Consider the following 19038-nt stretch of genomic DNA (forward strand, 5'->3'; position numbering starts at 1 on the left):
CTCGGCCCTTTGTTGGGTGTGACGACTGCTAACTTGGGTAGAGGTTAAGAGGAAATTACACTCAAATTATAAATCGCCACACACCCAGGAATGACGCCATGGCAACACAACAAAAATAATTGATAAAAATGGCAGGTTGTTTTTGTTTAAAATGCCCACCAAGGTAAATAGGTGGGTAGGAATCATCTTTATTTGACCCGGTATGTGGATTCCAGATCGTTTTAATCATACGTTTTCATTGATTAGACTCTACGTGAAGGGTTTTTAATCCGGATTACATGTATCCATGTCCGATTCATGTATTATACAATATAGACAATGGCTGACCGAGTACATTGGCGATCCTTTCGATCCAAGAGACATCTTGTATCACTAATAAGCGAAGAAAATTATATACCTCCGACCCGATCATTGGGAATAAATCATTTCTTTACAAGTACGGATTCATTGATCTACCTTATTCTTTTTCACCTGTTCATAATGACGCTATGAAAAATGACTACCGACGAATAGAATCATTTCCGATTATGTCTGCAAAGATCCCATTTATTATACTAAAACAGCGACCGGTATCCATGGTTACCAGAAACATGAGCGGTTTAAGCAGTATATAATTTCAGATGCTTACCACTTGTATCTCGCTTTATTAATGTGAAAACCCTGTGGCGCTATGTGATTATGTGAAGATTTTTTAACGGGTTTCAAACGGTATTAATTACTTTTTGATATGAAATATCAAACCTTTACTTAACAGAGGACTGTAAAAATCTATAAAAAAAAGCAATATTATCATTTATTTCTAACTGACTGGCCTACTTAATATATTACTGCAAAAGACGTTGACTTAGATAAATTGTCACCCACAAAACAGGTCGTGGTTCAGGCCGAGCCATTATAAATAGTTATGTACCCAACAAATATGACAAGTTATAGGTATAGACGAGATGTGTTCCCAAATCTTTCTGATAATTATGAAAAAAACATGTATTTATTGTCCTGCATTCTTTATGGAACAAAATTGCAACTTTACATCCATTTATAAACAGCGAGATAACAACTGCCAATATGTAGTTTTAAAGTATACATGTACCTATAACATAATAGTACATAAGATGATTATAATCCCCTGCCCATGTAAACATGTAAATGGTTGTGTCTAAAAGTACATGCTATTATTTCCTCCAGTCGTTTTACTCTCCGTATAACTTATAGTCGCTGTCCAAAACAGGTTTTTTTTCAATAGTACATATAAATCATGTACAATCTCATCGGGTTATCTGCCCTTTGGTTAATTGTCTCCCTTCTTCATTTATATATTGCACGTCAAGTATGGCGACACGTGTTTAGACAGGGGTTGGGGACTCGTTACAGTTGTCTCTTGACAACACCTACAGTAGATCTATGGATTGGATGAAGTTAAGTGTCTGTCTACCACTCGTGAGGCGCCCCCTTCCCAACCATGAATTATACGTTGGTCTTGTTTTTTCGGGTACTCCGGTTTCCTCCAATACCAAAACTGAGGGTGTGATACAAGTACATGTGCATTTGTATACATGATAAGCATTTCAATTTTATGATTAAGACTAAGATACCACAACATATCCCAGTGTTCAGGCCAATTACCTACCGCCATATCAACATATAAAACTTATCTATCTATTTATCTGGTGTTTTCTTACACAAGCAAGTGTCAACAGTGACATTATAGGATGACGTCCTCTCAATAAAAATGTCTCGTCGTTGTTGTCAGTCTTCATAATAAGATTGTATGAAAAAGTATATGTTTTAGCATTTAGAGTAACATGTAGGAATCTGACATGTAAATGTTGAATTTGGGGGCAACCTTACACCTAGTCTCAGGTGATTAATACTAGACATTTTAAAGCATGTATGTTTTTGTTGATCGCCATTTCACAAAGAGAGAATTTTAAAAAATCTATTAAAAAATTGGACAATTGTTGTCATTTGAAGGCGTATTATGTTTCAAGACCGAGGCAAACCAAATATTCCGACGAAAAAACCCACCGAACTACCGACAGTACCTTGCAACTGTTCCTTAGTTGGCCTATGGCTAGAAATCGATTGCTATGGGTATGAAGGGATTGAGTTAGAATGTCTCGATATACTTGAGACCAACTCGATTTACCATCTTCTGCTTCTAAACTATAATTTTGGACACTCGATTAATAGTCATTTTGGTTCTGCATGACCTTTCCTTCTAGGAGCTTGATGACCTTCTGGAAAGACTTCCATTTTGTGAAGAGCGCAAATCGAGTTGGTGAACAGTATGGCCATCACACGTTGCCACAGTATCAGAAAATTAGAACGCAACTGATTAGACTCACTGTTGTATAGAAAATATACAAAATTCAATATTCTGTGTAATCTGATATATAGACACGACAAAAAATGGTAAAATTGTGTTATAAATTTGATAATGACGAAGCATTTCGTATCAGACGACCTAATATAATACAGATTGCAAGTCACACCTTATGATTTTTCTGCCATACTGTACATTAGCTGACCTTTTCGTGACCTTAGTGGATGGACACGTGACTCTAACTTTACAAACAGACTTAATAAGATACAAAAAGCTTTTAGTAGCGATATAATGTTCTACAGTTCTCTCGCCATTATTGATAAATTGTCACCCATTACTTGTCTTTGTGGGGCCAGACATTATACCTGGTCATTGTACTAATCACCTGGGGACAAATACCACGGACGTTACTCTGGAAGCTCCATAAATGTTCTACTTAGTCGCTAGAATTTCCAGTCCGCGAGGTCACGGGCCCCTATTGAATGGTATCGGGCAGACAGGGCAAAATCCTAGAAAATAACCTCGACTAGTATTGAGCTTCGCAATTACCAGCGAAGACTGTACGTTATGATGAAGCTTAAAAGCTAAAACCATTTTGTTTGAACTAACAAAAACCCTTGTTCGATATTAATTTTCCATTCTTCCTCTTTATCAGAATGACATTTCCGAATCTTTGGTTTTTAATCTCCCATTATCTTGCTCTTTATAGAAATACCATTTATAAACCTTCAGTAATTAATTGCTTTGTGCGCCATTCACCCTCTGAGGATGTCGATGCTGTGTTTTGTTGTTGCAACTGAGACGCGCTGTTGTCTGCACGCGCTAACCGCGCGTCCATTGTCTTTCATCAACTAAGCTGTATCAATAGAAATGTTTCATTTTTTGTTTTTATTTTTTATACTTTGACATTAAATAAAGACACGCCTACAAACGGAAGTAGAAGGAATAATGTTATTTTGCTTGGTCAAATATTCCAAAAACTTCCATTATTGCTCTAGAAGAAAAAAAACAAGATTTTTACCTCGGAAAAACGAAAAATGCACACTGGAGATTTAAAAGAATGTTTTAAATGTTTTTTCTGCGATGTTCAGTTCAGATGTGCTGCTAAAAGCCCGTACCATCATTTCAGAAACCACAGTAGGTAATAGCTATGTGTTTGTGCCCGGCCCCCGGGGATCATTTTACATCAGTGACAAAATGACTATAATCAGAAAGGTGTGTTTTTTTCTGTATGTTAAAACCGCCTATAAGTTGTTTGGACGAGGAAAGTTCTTTATGTTTAGTCGTGTAAAGGCGAGCTTTAGACTTATTGATTCCAGATGGAGCTCGCATAGACCGTCAGAGACATATTTACACGCATTTGTAAACTGCCACAGAACAGATACTAATGGAATTTAAAACCAAGAGAGATTTTCACAGGATTACACCCTTCTTACATGTTTTTAGTTCTATGCGGTGTTTGACGGGGCTTGTTTTGACAATTGTGTAGCCGGCGAAGTGTTTACCAAATGTATGTTGTATTTTTTTGTTTTCTTTCCAAATTAAACACTGACAGGTTTATAAGGGGAAATCTACAAAATACTCTACCGAGCCCCTCACTAATCCTTTCTGGTTTTTTTTTTATTTATTTTTGTCTGCATTGTCAGCTCTATTCTGTGGAGCCTACAGAGGGTCGTATTAAGCCACCAAACTTTGATTCTTTAAAAGTAAGGACCCTTCTTCTATAAAATATACAACCAAAATGGCATTGTTTATTAGTCAACTGTCTCCCCGCCAGTCCATATCAACCGGTTTTGTTTGAGACTAGAAGCAGCTGCATGATGAAATAGGACCTACCCCAGATTGCTAATCTTGTGTAGAACTACTCACATTAGCTCCGAACATTCAATGTCAAAGAGGAGAAGTTTTTCTGTGATGTTGGTTTCCATATATCAACTTTAATTGGAAGATTGGCGTGCACGTTCTAGCAAGTCTGTACCTATCCATGGATTAGATTCGCGCAATGCACGTGCGATGGCTACGTATAACGTTGATCAATACAGACGGGGTTTAGATGAAAGACCAAGATGCCGTCTACGCCGTACTTTCCTTTTCTCTACAAGAATCCCTTTTCTATATCGACAAAAGATTGGTTAGTTCAGCAGTTCATGCTGAATTTAATTAATTTGACTTTGATGTAGTAAATCAGCAAAAAACACGAATACCCAACAAAGAAATCTAATGAAATATTGTCTTGCTCTCTGAATCGCATCTGTTACGTTTTTAAAGATCAAAATGGAATCTTTAGATATTGGCCTATAATTTAGATTTTTTGCCAGAAAGCTGACTTTGCTGTGGCAGCAAGTATCGTTCAGCAGACATGCGCGATGTACCAGTAGTGTCATTTATGGCGGCCTTTCAGAAAAACACAAGAATTTACACAAAGTACAAAATATGAAAGAGACGGTTACATGTAAACTATCTTCAAACATATCGGATGTTAAATAAATGCCAATTGGATGTTCAACGTCTGAATATAGGAATGCCTATTTATAGGCTACACGAGTTTGAAGCGTTTTTATCATATCACTTGATACTGAACGTCATGAGATAGACGTTTTATCAGAATTGTTGGCTTCCGCAGCGGGTCAGGTTCATGGTGGGGTTATGCATCCAACTTTTTCCCTCAGTGGGGGTCCCGTGTGTAAACAATGATATGGATATCTAACCCTCATTGATTGAGTTATAATAATCCGTAATTCTATGACACTAAAGAACCATATCGGCAATGTTCATTAATATAATGAATATTTTTCCAGACCTTATGCATAATTTCACAGCTCATTAAATTCCCTATTTTCTGCGGGACAGTTATCGGATCTCCCGGAACACTGAAGTGATTAACGTTCTTTTTTCGAGGCTATTTTTTATCATAATTGTTACTGTATTCAGATCTGATGGTATTGAGTTATGTTGTAAATCTATATATCTGGACTCTAGAGCTTATACATGATAATTAGCTTATCGCCGTAACCAATGCGGTTCATCCATTTGTAAACATTGGGTATGGTTCTCCGGAAAACCCTGCCATAGACGGTTAGTTCTGTTATTGAAACACTACAGATAATATGGAACGCACTGGTCTTTACCGGGTTGTAAAATCCGCACAGGAGTTAGAAATGACAAAAATAATCATATTATCAATGCTATTTTGTTTCTGGTGCAATAGTCATTCAAGTCATAATCAGTATGAAGGACAAGTTAAAGTCCAACTCCTTATCGAATCCTTCCGATGATTGCTGGTATATTATACTGGCCAATAGTGTCTAGAGTTCTGCGTAAATTTATCAATACCAATGACCTTTATTACTTTGGTCTCAGGATGCCTGGTCCGAGACAATATTCAAAACTTTAGAAAGATCATCTAGTCAACGTAATTAAGCTAAGATATTCTTATTGAAGCCATAACGCCCGTTAGTCAGCCTTGCAGGTTAAAAACTGATATTCCATTATTGATTGTAATCCGTAAACGCTTCTATACTGAGTCGCAATTCCTTTGTCTTGCTTACAAGATGAAAACAATGGATACATGATAACCCCATTGTTTTAACATTGATTAGACCAAACAGGTGAACAACTTAAACTGTCCTTCTACTCTTATCTCCAAAAAATCGTCCAGACTGCACGTGCCTCCTCTACCCGCCTCTCTATACACATATCCTCATACTCCCTTTTCCTGTTGGCATGACAATGAATGCCGTTACTTATTACTTCAATAATACAACAAAAGTCGCACTTACACCTGCCTAACGAACTATTATAACAATGGGTTATCGTAATGAGCTTTTCTGGCAGCAATGAATTTTCATTTCATGTTAGCTCTTCCACCAATAGTTAACAATGGGTATACAAAAATTAAGGAGATTATACCGTTTTAATGTTACGACAAAGACTGTTAATTTTTTTAGATTAATCAGTAAGCGATTACAATTTAATGCAATGGCGATGAATTGTTACATAATTTTATGAATGACATCTTGCTTTTGATGAATTCTAGGTTGCCAACATGATTTTGAAATAAACTGGTTGCTGCGTGGGATATTTCAATACTAAGTAATCAGATCGTTGAAAATGTCAGACTATGACAATAAGTATTTTAAATGATAAATTAATATAATGGACTCCAACGACATACGGTTGCGCCATCGAGTTCTAACAATATTTATGCTATAAACGAGTTTCACAAAATTTATTTATGACAACGAACTATACAGCATTGCGTAAACGAGCGTTCACAATAAATGTTAGGATAACGAGTTCCTTTATAAGCTTTTACCAATAAAGGACTGGATGTGGCAGCCGCCTCTCGCCACAACGCCAAGTCTTTTTCTTATTTCTACCTAAACAATCCAGTCCTTTCCCACCTGATTCACTTTTCTAGTCTTTCTAGTCTATCACGCGATTATATCTATCGGCGGAAAGATATAGAGAAATTACGTGAATAAAATCAATAATTGCTATTTTTCCGTCCTTGCGTGTTCCTGAAAGTAACCACTGCTATTTTAATTCAGCGTTGACTATATATATGCGCGTGCGTTGGACAGCTATTTCGTCCCCGTTGTATACATCACGTGACTTGGGGCTGTACTTGATCACCTTGCGGCTGTCGTTGTGCTAAATATGCAATAATTCGCAGATCGCGTGTTGGAGACTTTCACTTTAACTTCACGTTTCCTCCATAAACCTCCCCGTAAGGCGAATAAAAACCACCTGTTCGACCCCGTTGCATTTTGTAAATACCAATTGAACTAATTTCGATGTTCTTGTCTCTTCCAGAACGCCTCGTATGTAGCCGGCACGCCAGTACGACATGTATGTCTCTACATTACGGCCTCCACCAGGACTGTGTAATGGCGGACGGATGGCTTACCTGTCTTGATGTGACAATGACCAACAACAACAGAAAGGTCTGCTCAGAAAACTATGGAGTCCATAACAACTCGGTGTGGGTACAGGATGGCTGTGAGGCGAGCTTCGAGGCCTGCTATGTCACAGGTACGAGACTGATTCATTGAAAAAAAAAATTATACTGGAAACCTATAGAGAATTCCATACTGAAAACCTATACAGAAATCCATACTGAAAACCATACTGAAATCCATGCTGCAAATCCATAGAGAAATCAATACTGAAATCCATACAGAAATCCATACTGAAATCTATACTGAATACCATACAGAAATCAATAATGAAATCCATAAAGAATTCCCATACAAAACACGTGGAAACTCCATAAAGAAAATCTATGCTAAAAACCAATACTAAAAACCAACTCAAATTTATAATGAAAACCAATATATAGACCTAGACACATAAACCATACAAAAAAAACACATACACCGAAAACTCATACATAGACTCATACAAATATTCCATACAGAAAAAACCCACATCCCGCACCGAAAACTCATACATAGACTCATACAAATATTCCATACAGAAAAAACCCACATCCCGCACCCGAAAACTCATACATAGACTCATACACATAATCCATACGAAAAAAAAAAATATTTTGAAAATCCATTCCGAAAAAACAAGAGGCCGAACACGAAAATGCATCTACCGAAAACCCATACAAAAAACTTCCGAAACTGAGAGCCCATGATCTACAAAAATACCATACTGATAGTCCATGTTGATATAAAAGTTAATATGTGTTCTTACAATAAAAATAATGGCGTAAATTACGAAAAAGTGAGGTGTACAAAGAAAATGACAAAATAGATGGATATGCTAGATAATACAGTTTAACAGACTGACCCAAAGTCATTTAATGTCGCAAGGTTCGTCGCCTGCGACACTGGATCACGACATGGTTCTGATCTGTTGATTTACTAACCAAACATAATGGTAGTTTTGTAAGCAAAAAAATAGGCCAGACTTTTAGTCTTCATCTTTATACGAAATAACTTACATTTATATGTTTTTAATAAAAACAACGACTGTCGGAAATGCACGACCGGCGTTCTCTTTAATGTGTATCGGGATGAATTAATTAAAATTTGAAAATTTGAGGAACTCACATTATCGAATTGTAATTACCATTTGAGTTAATGTTTGGAAAGACGACATGAAAAAAATATCCTTAATGTATATAATGTAAGCGAGATCGATTGTGCGATATTTACCTATATGAGGTTTTAGTTCGGATTACGTTTACGGTCTAGTCTGATATTACAGGATTACTAGCGACTGAAATTGCTCAATTCTACGATGCCATCCCTTGGCAGAAATAATTTTATTTTAAACTAACGTGAAACCCGACAAAATAAACCTTATCTTCACATTGGAGATAAAGGATTGGACATGAAAAAACTACCTTGGAGAATAGCAACCATCTCGCAATCCCCGGCTGAAGATGAATTCGTTGGGTGGGTCGAGATGTATAACAAAAATGATTAGTTTTTTCCTACATCGCCTTGATTAATTTAGAAATGCTGATGGCTGAAGCCATTGCTGTACTGCGTTAGGCCATTAACGATAAGTCATTACACCTTGGGGGAATACCAAACACTTGAAATATTAATCAGTTTAGCTTTAGATCTAGTAAATTCAAAGTTATTTTTTCATGTTTGCTTACGATTGCATCTTTTCAAAAGATCTTAAAAAATAAAACCTTCTGTTAATAAAGTGTTCTGACTGGAAACTTGAATGTCACGTGACCTGGGCGTAGTTAGGTTTCTTAAAATGTCGAAATAACTTACTAAATTATTTTATGGTGCAAAAAATGTCCTTTACGAGAGTTTTTCCTGAAGAATGTTAATAAAATATTTAATGAATCGTAGTGATAATTACTATAGTGTAGATAAGTTCATGAAATATGTTTTACGATTTGCGACATCTAAACAACGATCTCATTTAAGTCTTTTCTTGGAGAAAATATTAAATAATTAAATACTGGTTTGGACATCATTTTAAACTGCTAAAATATCGGTTCTGAGTCCTAGTAGCCTTGACTTCGGTTCATGGTTATCTAAACAGATATAAAAATGTCGCCATAGCTCTTCATTATGGTCATATCTATGAAGTGTGCACGCGCCAATTCCTTCTGTAGCGCATTAATTCACAGCACAAGAGAACTGACGTCTGTTTCATGTGTGGCTAAATACATTGTACTTTAACATAAGGATACAACACAAGTGCTAAATGTGGTGTTGATAGACTTTTATCATGAGAATAAAAAACGGTAATGAATTTGGTGTGAAATATCCACCGTAACTATTAACCAGTGTGTCTATGCCAGCATGTAAATCTGTTTTCCACCAACAACATGATTGTAACGTTGGGTAAAGGATCAGACGGTAAAAATGTTCTCTCCAAACGTCTGTAAGTGCCCGATGTGTACTTTCCGGACGACACAAATTTTGTTTGATATTTAGTATGTAGATAGTCTAGACTTAGTTTTGTTGAATGACAGCTATTTGTTCAGAACACCCCTTTGTAATTTGTGCTTATCATCACGGACATTGTGTAAATGAAAATTGTTTTGAAGTTACATATTAACCATTACTTCGCCAACAAGTGTAATTTGTTGTATACTGTATTTCATCATTTGGGTGTTATTTCATGCTTGAAGTACCTTCTATTACATAATGAAGCAGACATCGCTTACACCTTAGAAACACCTGGTTTTGTTTTCATTGTACGCACTCATGAATATCTGAAAGAAGAAAAAATATATATTTGGTCTTCGTGTAGTTGTTTTGAATTAAAATTTAGCCTTCCCTTATTTATGTCATATTAATTGTGTGTCGCTATTGATATTTGTATTTTCTTTTACATTTACATGCTAAGGGAATTTATTTACAATGCATTAAATAAAGTCTTAAGAACATTTTTGTCATTCATAAAATATACCATAAATGATATTTAACTATCTATGTTAATTACTTTTTGCAGATGTTTCCGGTTCTCGACTTCGACAAAGGACACTAGAGTGTAGAAACTTGGATGATACTTATAAAATGTGTGAGGTAGAGGGCGCTAAGCTCGTCAAGGATGTGGAATTAAAATATGAACTTCCCTCTCATGGTCCGTGTTCCAAAGGAATTAGTTACGGGATATTCAACAATTCAATGTGGATTCACTCAGGATGCAATGGAATATTTGATATTCAATATTATGAAGGTAAAATATACTTCAAAATGTCACTTTGTTCACCAACTCTCGAGAATATAGCGTTTTCAATATGTCGTCACGCTACAGCGGTTATGACAAGCAAATGCAAGTGCGAATTGAGCGAAATCGATGGTTCAACAGTGATTAATTGTACTAAATTTCATACCGAAAACTCCCGATACTTTTTCAACAGAATCATTTTGACATTACACAGTTTGTTTATTTCACAAGTATTACGTAAATTTGAGGAAGGCTCTGGGTTCTGTCCCCTGGCCGAGACACACCAAAGTCTATAAAAGTGGTAGTTTCTGCTCCTGCTTAGCGCTCAGCATACAGGGAGTGGGACGACTGGTTCGCCCGTTGTCAGTATAATGTGACCGGGTGGGGTGTGTTGTTTGGTGTCTTCGGCGGCATGCTTCAGTGATATAGCACTATAAAAAGGGCAACAGTTCCACTATACAAGAAGACACAACATGAATATACCGCAGTCTCCCAAAACACTCACCTCGCACAACATACACGCAACACACAGCATACATGGGAGGTCGTCCTTACATGACCCTGGCTGTTAATAGGACGTTAATTAATCAAACAAACAAACGTAGAAACTAAGAAGCAATTTTCAGATTGTGATATGGGCTCTTCTCCCATATAAATTGTTACTCAAAATGTTGTTGGTACTTTCAATCATCAGTCTGCAATGTACAGTTATCAGCAATTATGAGCATTTTTTTTATTGTTTCTTCATCAGGAAGGGGAAGTGGGCCGAATTGTTATGACAATTATATGACGGTTTTTTCTCAAAGCTAATGGCACAATCATTCTGGCATACCGTTATGCATCATAACATTTATTGAAATTGATATACATGTGTAACTGAAAACAGAAACCTGTATTTGAACAGATGCATACACTTTGATACTATCGTTGGCATCCAAAGAAATAATTGTAACCTTTATATAGCTATCTAAAAATACAGAAAATAACTTTGTCTTTCAAGCCTGATTCACAAATCAAGTAAGAGTCCTTATTGAAATAATTCAAATACATCATATCTGTTCCCCCGTGTTTGATTTCGCAATCTGATCCGAAGACAGTCAGAGAGAAATATGCCTTTCCTGTAACCTAACTAGCTGTATCACGTGTGGAAATGCATGTGTGGTGATCATTTTACGTAATTACAGCATTACAGTACATTCTTGGTGTCTTCTTTAAAGTCAAGGTCGCACGAGGTCTTTGAGCGATATTTAATGATGTATAATTAGCCCGAGAACAAGAAATGTTTAGATATTGGAGACGGCGTCACGACTACTGAATATTATGTATAGTAATTCTACGTCCGTGAAGTTTGGTGATTATCCTCTCAGCTTTTCTATATATACCACACGTGTCTAATAGCTTACAATTATGGTCCTCGGATGAGGTTCATATAAGATTATATAATCCTTGTCGATATGGTTTGGAGTTGCGTAGATTTACTTGTCATTATATAGAAACATGGAGCCGTATGTCTGCCTGATAATTATACTTCAACGATCATTGTTGACAGAAGAAATATGTCTCATGACAGAAAAGCATTAATAAACAAACAGATTGCTTCGCATATCTCGTTTTATATTTATGCAATATTTCTAATTTTTAGCAGACGTATAGATTGAAACATGTATGATTTATATAGCATTGCAATATTCTGAAACTAATCTTATTGGTTTTAAAAACGCTGTCACCTACTCTATCCAATTTCATTTTCGTTGGATTTATTTCAAATCGTGATATTCCAATTGTTTTGACATTGTGAATATGCTCTTAAAGATGCTGACTTTTCTGTTTTCGACATAATTCATAGATATGAATACGTATTGAAACACTGTATAGATAGTTTAGATGATTGAAGTAAGGTTATGAATATTATCAATAACACTTTAATCTCTTTTTTCTTACAGCTAAATCCTCCTCCCCGGGAGTGACGCTCGCTCCCACCCCTACTCCTAAACCCGTCCCACCTACAACGCCCGCCCCTACACCGGCACCAACACCCAAACAAACAACGCCTTATGTGAAGTATCCCTTTGATCCGGAGACTCCCCGACCCCCATACAGACCTACCCCGACCCCGGGGCTCAGCAGCACCACCCAGGGAGCTGGCGCCACACCCTTCCAAGGCCGGGACAACCTGGTCCCAATAACAGTAGCTGTGTTTATGGGTATTTTTGTTGCCCTATTGCTCATCATGTTTGCTGTCTTATGGATCTGCCGGCGAAATACTGTTGTGTAAGTGTTTATATTGCACAGAAGACATCTTAAACTACCTACATGTATTCATTGATGCAGGTCGTATCTCTCAAATAGTTTTCAAAGCCTCCAAGGTGACAAATACTAAACAGTAATTCAATATCATAACAAGAAAGACATAAGACACACATACTGAATGGATAGTAGTGATATGTTTTGTGTTTGAAATGCTTAAATAATTAAAATACCGTGAATCTAAATCTAAATAGAAGTGTTCCCTTAAGACACAGGCAAACCACCCAAGACATGGCGTCTTATTTCATCAGTCTCGAGACACTTGTCGGAAGTCTGCTGTGGTATGTAGATAAAATCTCAATCCATACTTAAAGCATTTTCACTCATTGGTCAGGTCTCACGACACCTAATAATAGACAGGTTCATTCACTGTCACTCATTCGTGGGGTCTCAAGACGCCTATAGAAAGGTCCATGCCATATAACGATAACAGTTCAAGCTCATCATAGATAGAGTATGTACTACTCTTTGGTAGATTTAGTCTCAAGACGCAGATCTTGTGCAATATATAGCCGTACCATGACATAGGTAACACCGACACATAACAAATCCAATCGAAAATATCTCACTAGAGTATCATGTCGGATCGCAAAGAGAATTGTGGGTAATTTAAAACGTAAACATGTCAAGTTGTGACAGTCATTACCAGAACAAAGTCTGACGTAACCACCATCATGCAATTGTGGGTCATGGAACACAATACCTGTGGTCTCATAGGTACTTATATTAGGTGTCCAGGTATATAACTCAGAATATCTAGATATGGTACTGTTTGGTTAAGGGAAAAAATGTCTGTCGAGCGTCGGAACATTGACAATAAGGGCCGTAGGCGGGGCACCACAGGGGAATATAAGATACAGATCTTATGGCAGAGTTCTTGTTGCTGTTCATCTTCCAGCAAAACTTTTGTATTTTTTCTTGAATGTGATTCATTAAATATCATAATACATAGTTTGTTAGTCAGAAATAACAACAAAATGACAGACGACCTATTGTTTTTCTGAAATCTATTTATTGTTCAGCATCGTATACATGTCTGAAACAATCGTGGTAAGATTCATCACTAAAGTCAATAAATACTGGTTTAGTTCGTGGGACGTGGGAACACAAAGAGAAATGAAAATTAAATATCTGGCTGGATAGCTCTATACGTACACTGTAATTTACCTCTCCTCTTTCAACATTAGTTTATATTTACGGGGTATTAGGACTGTAATTCTTTTTATCAAATTAAATTGAAAACTGGAAACGAAGAAAAAGTATATGGATCTGGAATCTGTTCGGGTTTCCTCTAGTGACACTAGTCCTTACACGTCTGATTTATTTCCATGAAATCGTATACTTTCATGATTCATCTCGACTCACGTTAGGAAGCATTGTCAGTTTACCTTATCTTTCAGAGCAACTTTAAATTTGAGATATGCAAACTGTATAGCTAAATAAGTCGGCCGGACATAAAATCAGTCTATGAATTTTAATACATAAAAGAGTCTTATAGTCGTCTTTTAGTGCGTATAAGCGTATAATATAACTTATTTTCAGTTGAAATTTAAGAGCAAATAGTTTTAATTGTGTTCGAGAGGTGAAAGCTAACTATGCTTGATTTGGATATCTCAGCGAAAGTCGGCAGCATATTACAGGTGCACGCCTCTGCCTTAAATACGAGTCGGGGTTTTTGTTCGACTCTCCTCCGATATGTACATAGCACAAACCTATCTGGTTACCAATATTTCATGAAATTACCGTCGTCTGGGGCCAACAGGGGGAAATAATTCAACAGTGCATCATGCACAAAGAACATTGCGGAACTTAAATGTCAAAAATGATCTATAGCTGTTTAACCGTTTTTGATATTGAAATATCGTGTGCTCATTATATTCGGTTAGTTTGATTTTAGGCTTAGATATTAGGAAATGTCGTCCAATTAAGTTTGTATACTACAAACATTAAGGATGTGAAATTAATAACATTGTTGATATCATTAAAGATAGATAGGATCGCATGAAATAGATAATCACAAAAATGAACGATAGCATTTCTTAGTGATTGAAATTTGAAAATAACTCATTGAGGAGACATCTGAAACACGGTCCTAATGGGCAAATAGCAGTCATTAATCGATGGACGATGTAAATGAAAATTAAGACAGATACATGTTGTATACTACAAACATTAAGGATGTGAAAATTAATAACATTGCACTGTATATCTCTTATTGTTTATCTGTCTTGATATATCATTAAAGATAGATAGGATCGCATGAAATAGACACTAATGAACAATAGCATTTCTAGTAATTGAAATTTGAAAATAACTCATTGAGACATTAACATATGAAACAAGCAAATAGCAGTCAATTAATATGGTCGATGTAAAATTAAGACAGATACATTGTAAATGAAAACAAACAAACAACCATAAAAACTTTGCTTTACTACTCATTTAAGCCGATACATACAAATAATTCAAGGTAATCGGATTTTGTTTAAAAACTACCAATGATACCATCAAATTGACAAATTGAAATGATCCAAATAGAAATGAAGACATGAAAGAATGATTTTCCGTTTACATGCATTAAAACATATTTTATTGTTGAATAACAGAATGATTTTCCGTTTACATGCATTAAAACATATTTTATTGTTGAATAACAAAAGGATTGGACACAGCTATATCAACTCTCCAGTCCTTTCCGTAACAATACAAGATAATATAATATATAACATCTTTTGTCTTTCCATGGAGAAAGTTGATCATTTTTTATGAACTAATATAGAAATTCAAACCCCTACAGGGCTGTAACTGCACGTGACCGAACAGTACCCGGGGCTAGCTAAGGAGAAGTGCTGAATCTTCATATTCAATCAGCTTTCATTTGACTGTTGAGATTCCCCGGTAGAATTTGATATAGACCCGCAAACTACTTCATGTCGTAATAACAATGTCATAACAGAGCTAATCAAAACATAATTGGATTCGGCCGCTCACAAATATATCCCTGGATTACAATTACTTGAGTTATTACGTAGCCTTCCCTCATATGGTTTTCGTAGTATGGTTCTACGTGCAGTGTTTGTTTTGTGTAATTGAAATTTAACTTTGGCGTTATCGAGTTCCAAAATCTAATTAACGTTTTAGGGATAAAATCGATAAACTTGTTGGATTACACGAGTTAGTAATTCATTTGTTTTAAAATTTTGAATAATGTTTTCCCAATAATTCAATTAATGCTTTCATTATAGTCATTAACGTTATGTTTTTTCTGACTTTCGTTTTCTGTATTACAGGAAGCGCCATCTAGGTGATCCTGGCACCAATGAGAAGACAACTCGTGAAAGTGATGAACTCTCGGTAAGTCCTTCCATACTTTTTGTCATTTTAAACAAATCTCCTGAAGGATATGATTATATGAACATCCCTTCTTGAGTTTGTTTGCTGTTTTATATCAAAATGAAAAGTACATTTTTTTATTTAAGTATTTTATTTCATTGTAATAGGCGATTTGTCCATTATTCGGTCCAATTTATGTCAATGAAAATTAATTAACGGGAATAATAGTTTTATATAGAATATAAATAATGTTTTTATGTAAATAAGAACATTTAAAGCCCCGAATAAACATGTGTTTCAAAATTTATTTCCAACTGTCATCCAAACAAATCTATAAAATCGCAATTAAAACAAAGAAAATAATCTCATTTTTTACAAAATCTGAAAGCCATGGGTTAGTTGTTTTTGTTCGGACCGAAGCACCATCTCCAATGACCTTAGTAACGGAATAGGAAATAAGAGCGTGAATCCATTAGCTTGGTATATAATATTTCCCCAATTTCCTGAAACACCTGCGCATCCCAACACGTGCGCTACATGGTAAACATGATGTATTTATACATGGTCCGTGTCTTCAAATTTATGTTTGTTCAACATGGAATGAGGACATTCATGAGCGTTTTGATTCCGAATAGTAACGATCCACCGGAAGTTGTCTCTTGAAACCGGATGTAAACTGAAAACAATTTTTCAATCAATCAAAACTGTGACTAGTTTCATGTCAGGTACTTAGCGCCAATTGAAACTTGAAGCCATTTTATTACCATCAAACTATAACAAAAGACATTCACACGCACATTGATATTAAAAGACATGTTAGTTTGCTTGTATGTAATTGTAAAATATAGAATAAATGACATTGCATTGAAAACGATCCCTCATTTATCTAACAATCATTATAGATACATGTGTGCTTCAAGGTTTAAACCATGTTTTCTGTAAACATGTATTATAAAAATGGAAAAAAAACCTTGTATAGCCCTTGCAATTTTCGGTGCGTGTATGAGGATTTAGTAAGAAACAAACATGTTGTCATCCAAAGATTTATTTATCTACGTTTTTGTGTCATCCAAAGGGATCACTCATGGTGGTATTTATATTTTTGCTCAAAATATGTAAATTTTTACAGCGAGATATTCCTTGCATCACATAGTATCGGATATATCAGTGACACCCTGGTGTGAATTTAACTGATAAACGCCTTTTGTAAAAAGAATCTTAAATTACTGCAGGTGGTCGGTGTAGGAGAAGAAAGAAAATTATGTATACAATCTCCATAAATTCAAAGATGATATTACATGGGAAAATATTTTAACCATCTCCGAATGATCATTTTCATAACTGATGTCTCATTCTTTTCTTCCACACAGAATGCCTACGAGGAAATCGCCCCAGTGTTGGAACTCTCTCGATATGAGAAGTCACGAGAGGACGATCCTTTCCTGGCAGCAAAATCGAACAATTTAAACATGGAGCACAACAATAACCCGCCATTACCTCCAAACAACTACTTTATTCTCGAGCCACACACACCGGATCCTCCCACCCCTCGAGGATCAACAATTAGTTCGTCCAGTCATGGGTATTACAAAGTGGATCCCGGTGCCCCGCCCCTAATGGCCCCGCCTCTTAGTGTTCCTACCCAGGCTGGAATCCCGCCTTATTACGGCGCACCACCACTTCCGGATCCTAATGTGCAGCCATACGCTCAAACAATGCTTCAGCTGGACCACATGTCCAAGCCCTTTGTGAGAAATATACCTACGGCTCCGATACGGACGGACGAACAGTGCTCAATACAATTTTCACCTGGAGAAACAAAATTTGTGAATTACAATACAAACCCGTCAACCTTTACTCCCATCCCGCAGTATCCGTCCCTCCACCGCCATAGTTCTCGGACTAGCACTGACAGTGGGTACGAGAAAATCGAGGATCACTGGGGGGACCCCAGGAGGTCAAGTAGTTCGGGGACACCGGACAGACTCGGACATTCGTCCACTCCGGACAGACTTAGTCACTCGTCTGACCGACATAGTCACTCGACCACCCCCGATAGACTTAGCCACTCTTCCACTCTGGAGCGCCACTGTCACTCATCCACACCTGATAGACTCTTGCTTGGAGATTCACGACACAAACAAATGCCTGGTTCCTATACTAGTTTTGATAATCATACACACTGTTAAAACTCTATCATCGCCTTGTGTTATACGATATAAATTGTGATCTGATGTGAAAATGATGTTATTAAATATTTTAATTTTACTTACTGTTTTGCTGTTTATGTCATTTTGGTGAATACAGTTACCAAGCAGTTACCAAGTCACTTGGTGTGGGTTATCCCACTTACTGTGGTCATCGACTTTTCCAGTTAGACATACACAGTGAATAATAGAAAAGTTTTGTGGCTACTCATTCGTTTCGAAATGTCCTTTCTTGCCATTCTGTTATCATTTTAGATGGTTTCTTGACCTTTATTTGACCTCGATTTGTATGGCGAGTGTCTACGATAAAGCAGAGAGCGCTTAACCTTCAGAAACACCAGGTTCTATACCTGATTTATTTAATAATTCCTAGTTCATATCTATGCTGTACGTGTATTTTGGCCTTGTTTTTGGATTTTGTTTATTTACTGGTTTACGCCTACAAAACTTTTATTGTTATGCCAGTATCCAAATATTCTAACTTAGTAAGATACGATCAAACTGTCAAACTGCGATCAAACTGCGCAAGAGACACAGCATTAAAAGATCGTTATGGTCTACACGTATTTCATTCACATATATCTATATCGTATATTTTGAACTTTGTCGACGAACGATACTGAAGGAGTGTCATTGGGAATCTCACCGCTATCATTTAGGAAAGGAAAATTAACATTTTCTTAATCGAATTCATTACTTTTTTAAGAG

General features: G+C 36.4%; 1 protein-coding gene across 1 annotated transcript in view; it reads left to right on the forward strand.

Moving 5' to 3' along the window:
- Positions 1-18391, forward strand: part of LOC138336009 (uncharacterized) — a 41683-nt gene extending 23292 nt beyond the window's left edge. Inside the window, exons 2-6 of the mRNA XM_069285269.1 lie at positions 7139-7357; positions 10265-10492; positions 12427-12754; positions 16081-16144; positions 17494-18391. Coding sequence (XP_069141370.1) covers positions 7139-7357; positions 10265-10492; positions 12427-12754; positions 16081-16144; positions 17494-18312 — 1658 coding nt within the window. The 3' untranslated portion in view covers positions 18313-18391. The remainder of the gene's footprint in view (positions 1-7138; positions 7358-10264; positions 10493-12426; positions 12755-16080; positions 16145-17493) is intronic.
- The last annotated feature ends 647 nt before the right edge of the window (positions 18392-19038 follow it).

This window comes from Argopecten irradians, chromosome 12 (genome assembly GCF_041381155.1).
Source record: "Argopecten irradians isolate NY chromosome 12, Ai_NY, whole genome shotgun sequence".
Classification (NCBI taxonomy): domain Eukaryota; kingdom Metazoa; phylum Mollusca; class Bivalvia; order Pectinida; family Pectinidae; genus Argopecten; species Argopecten irradians.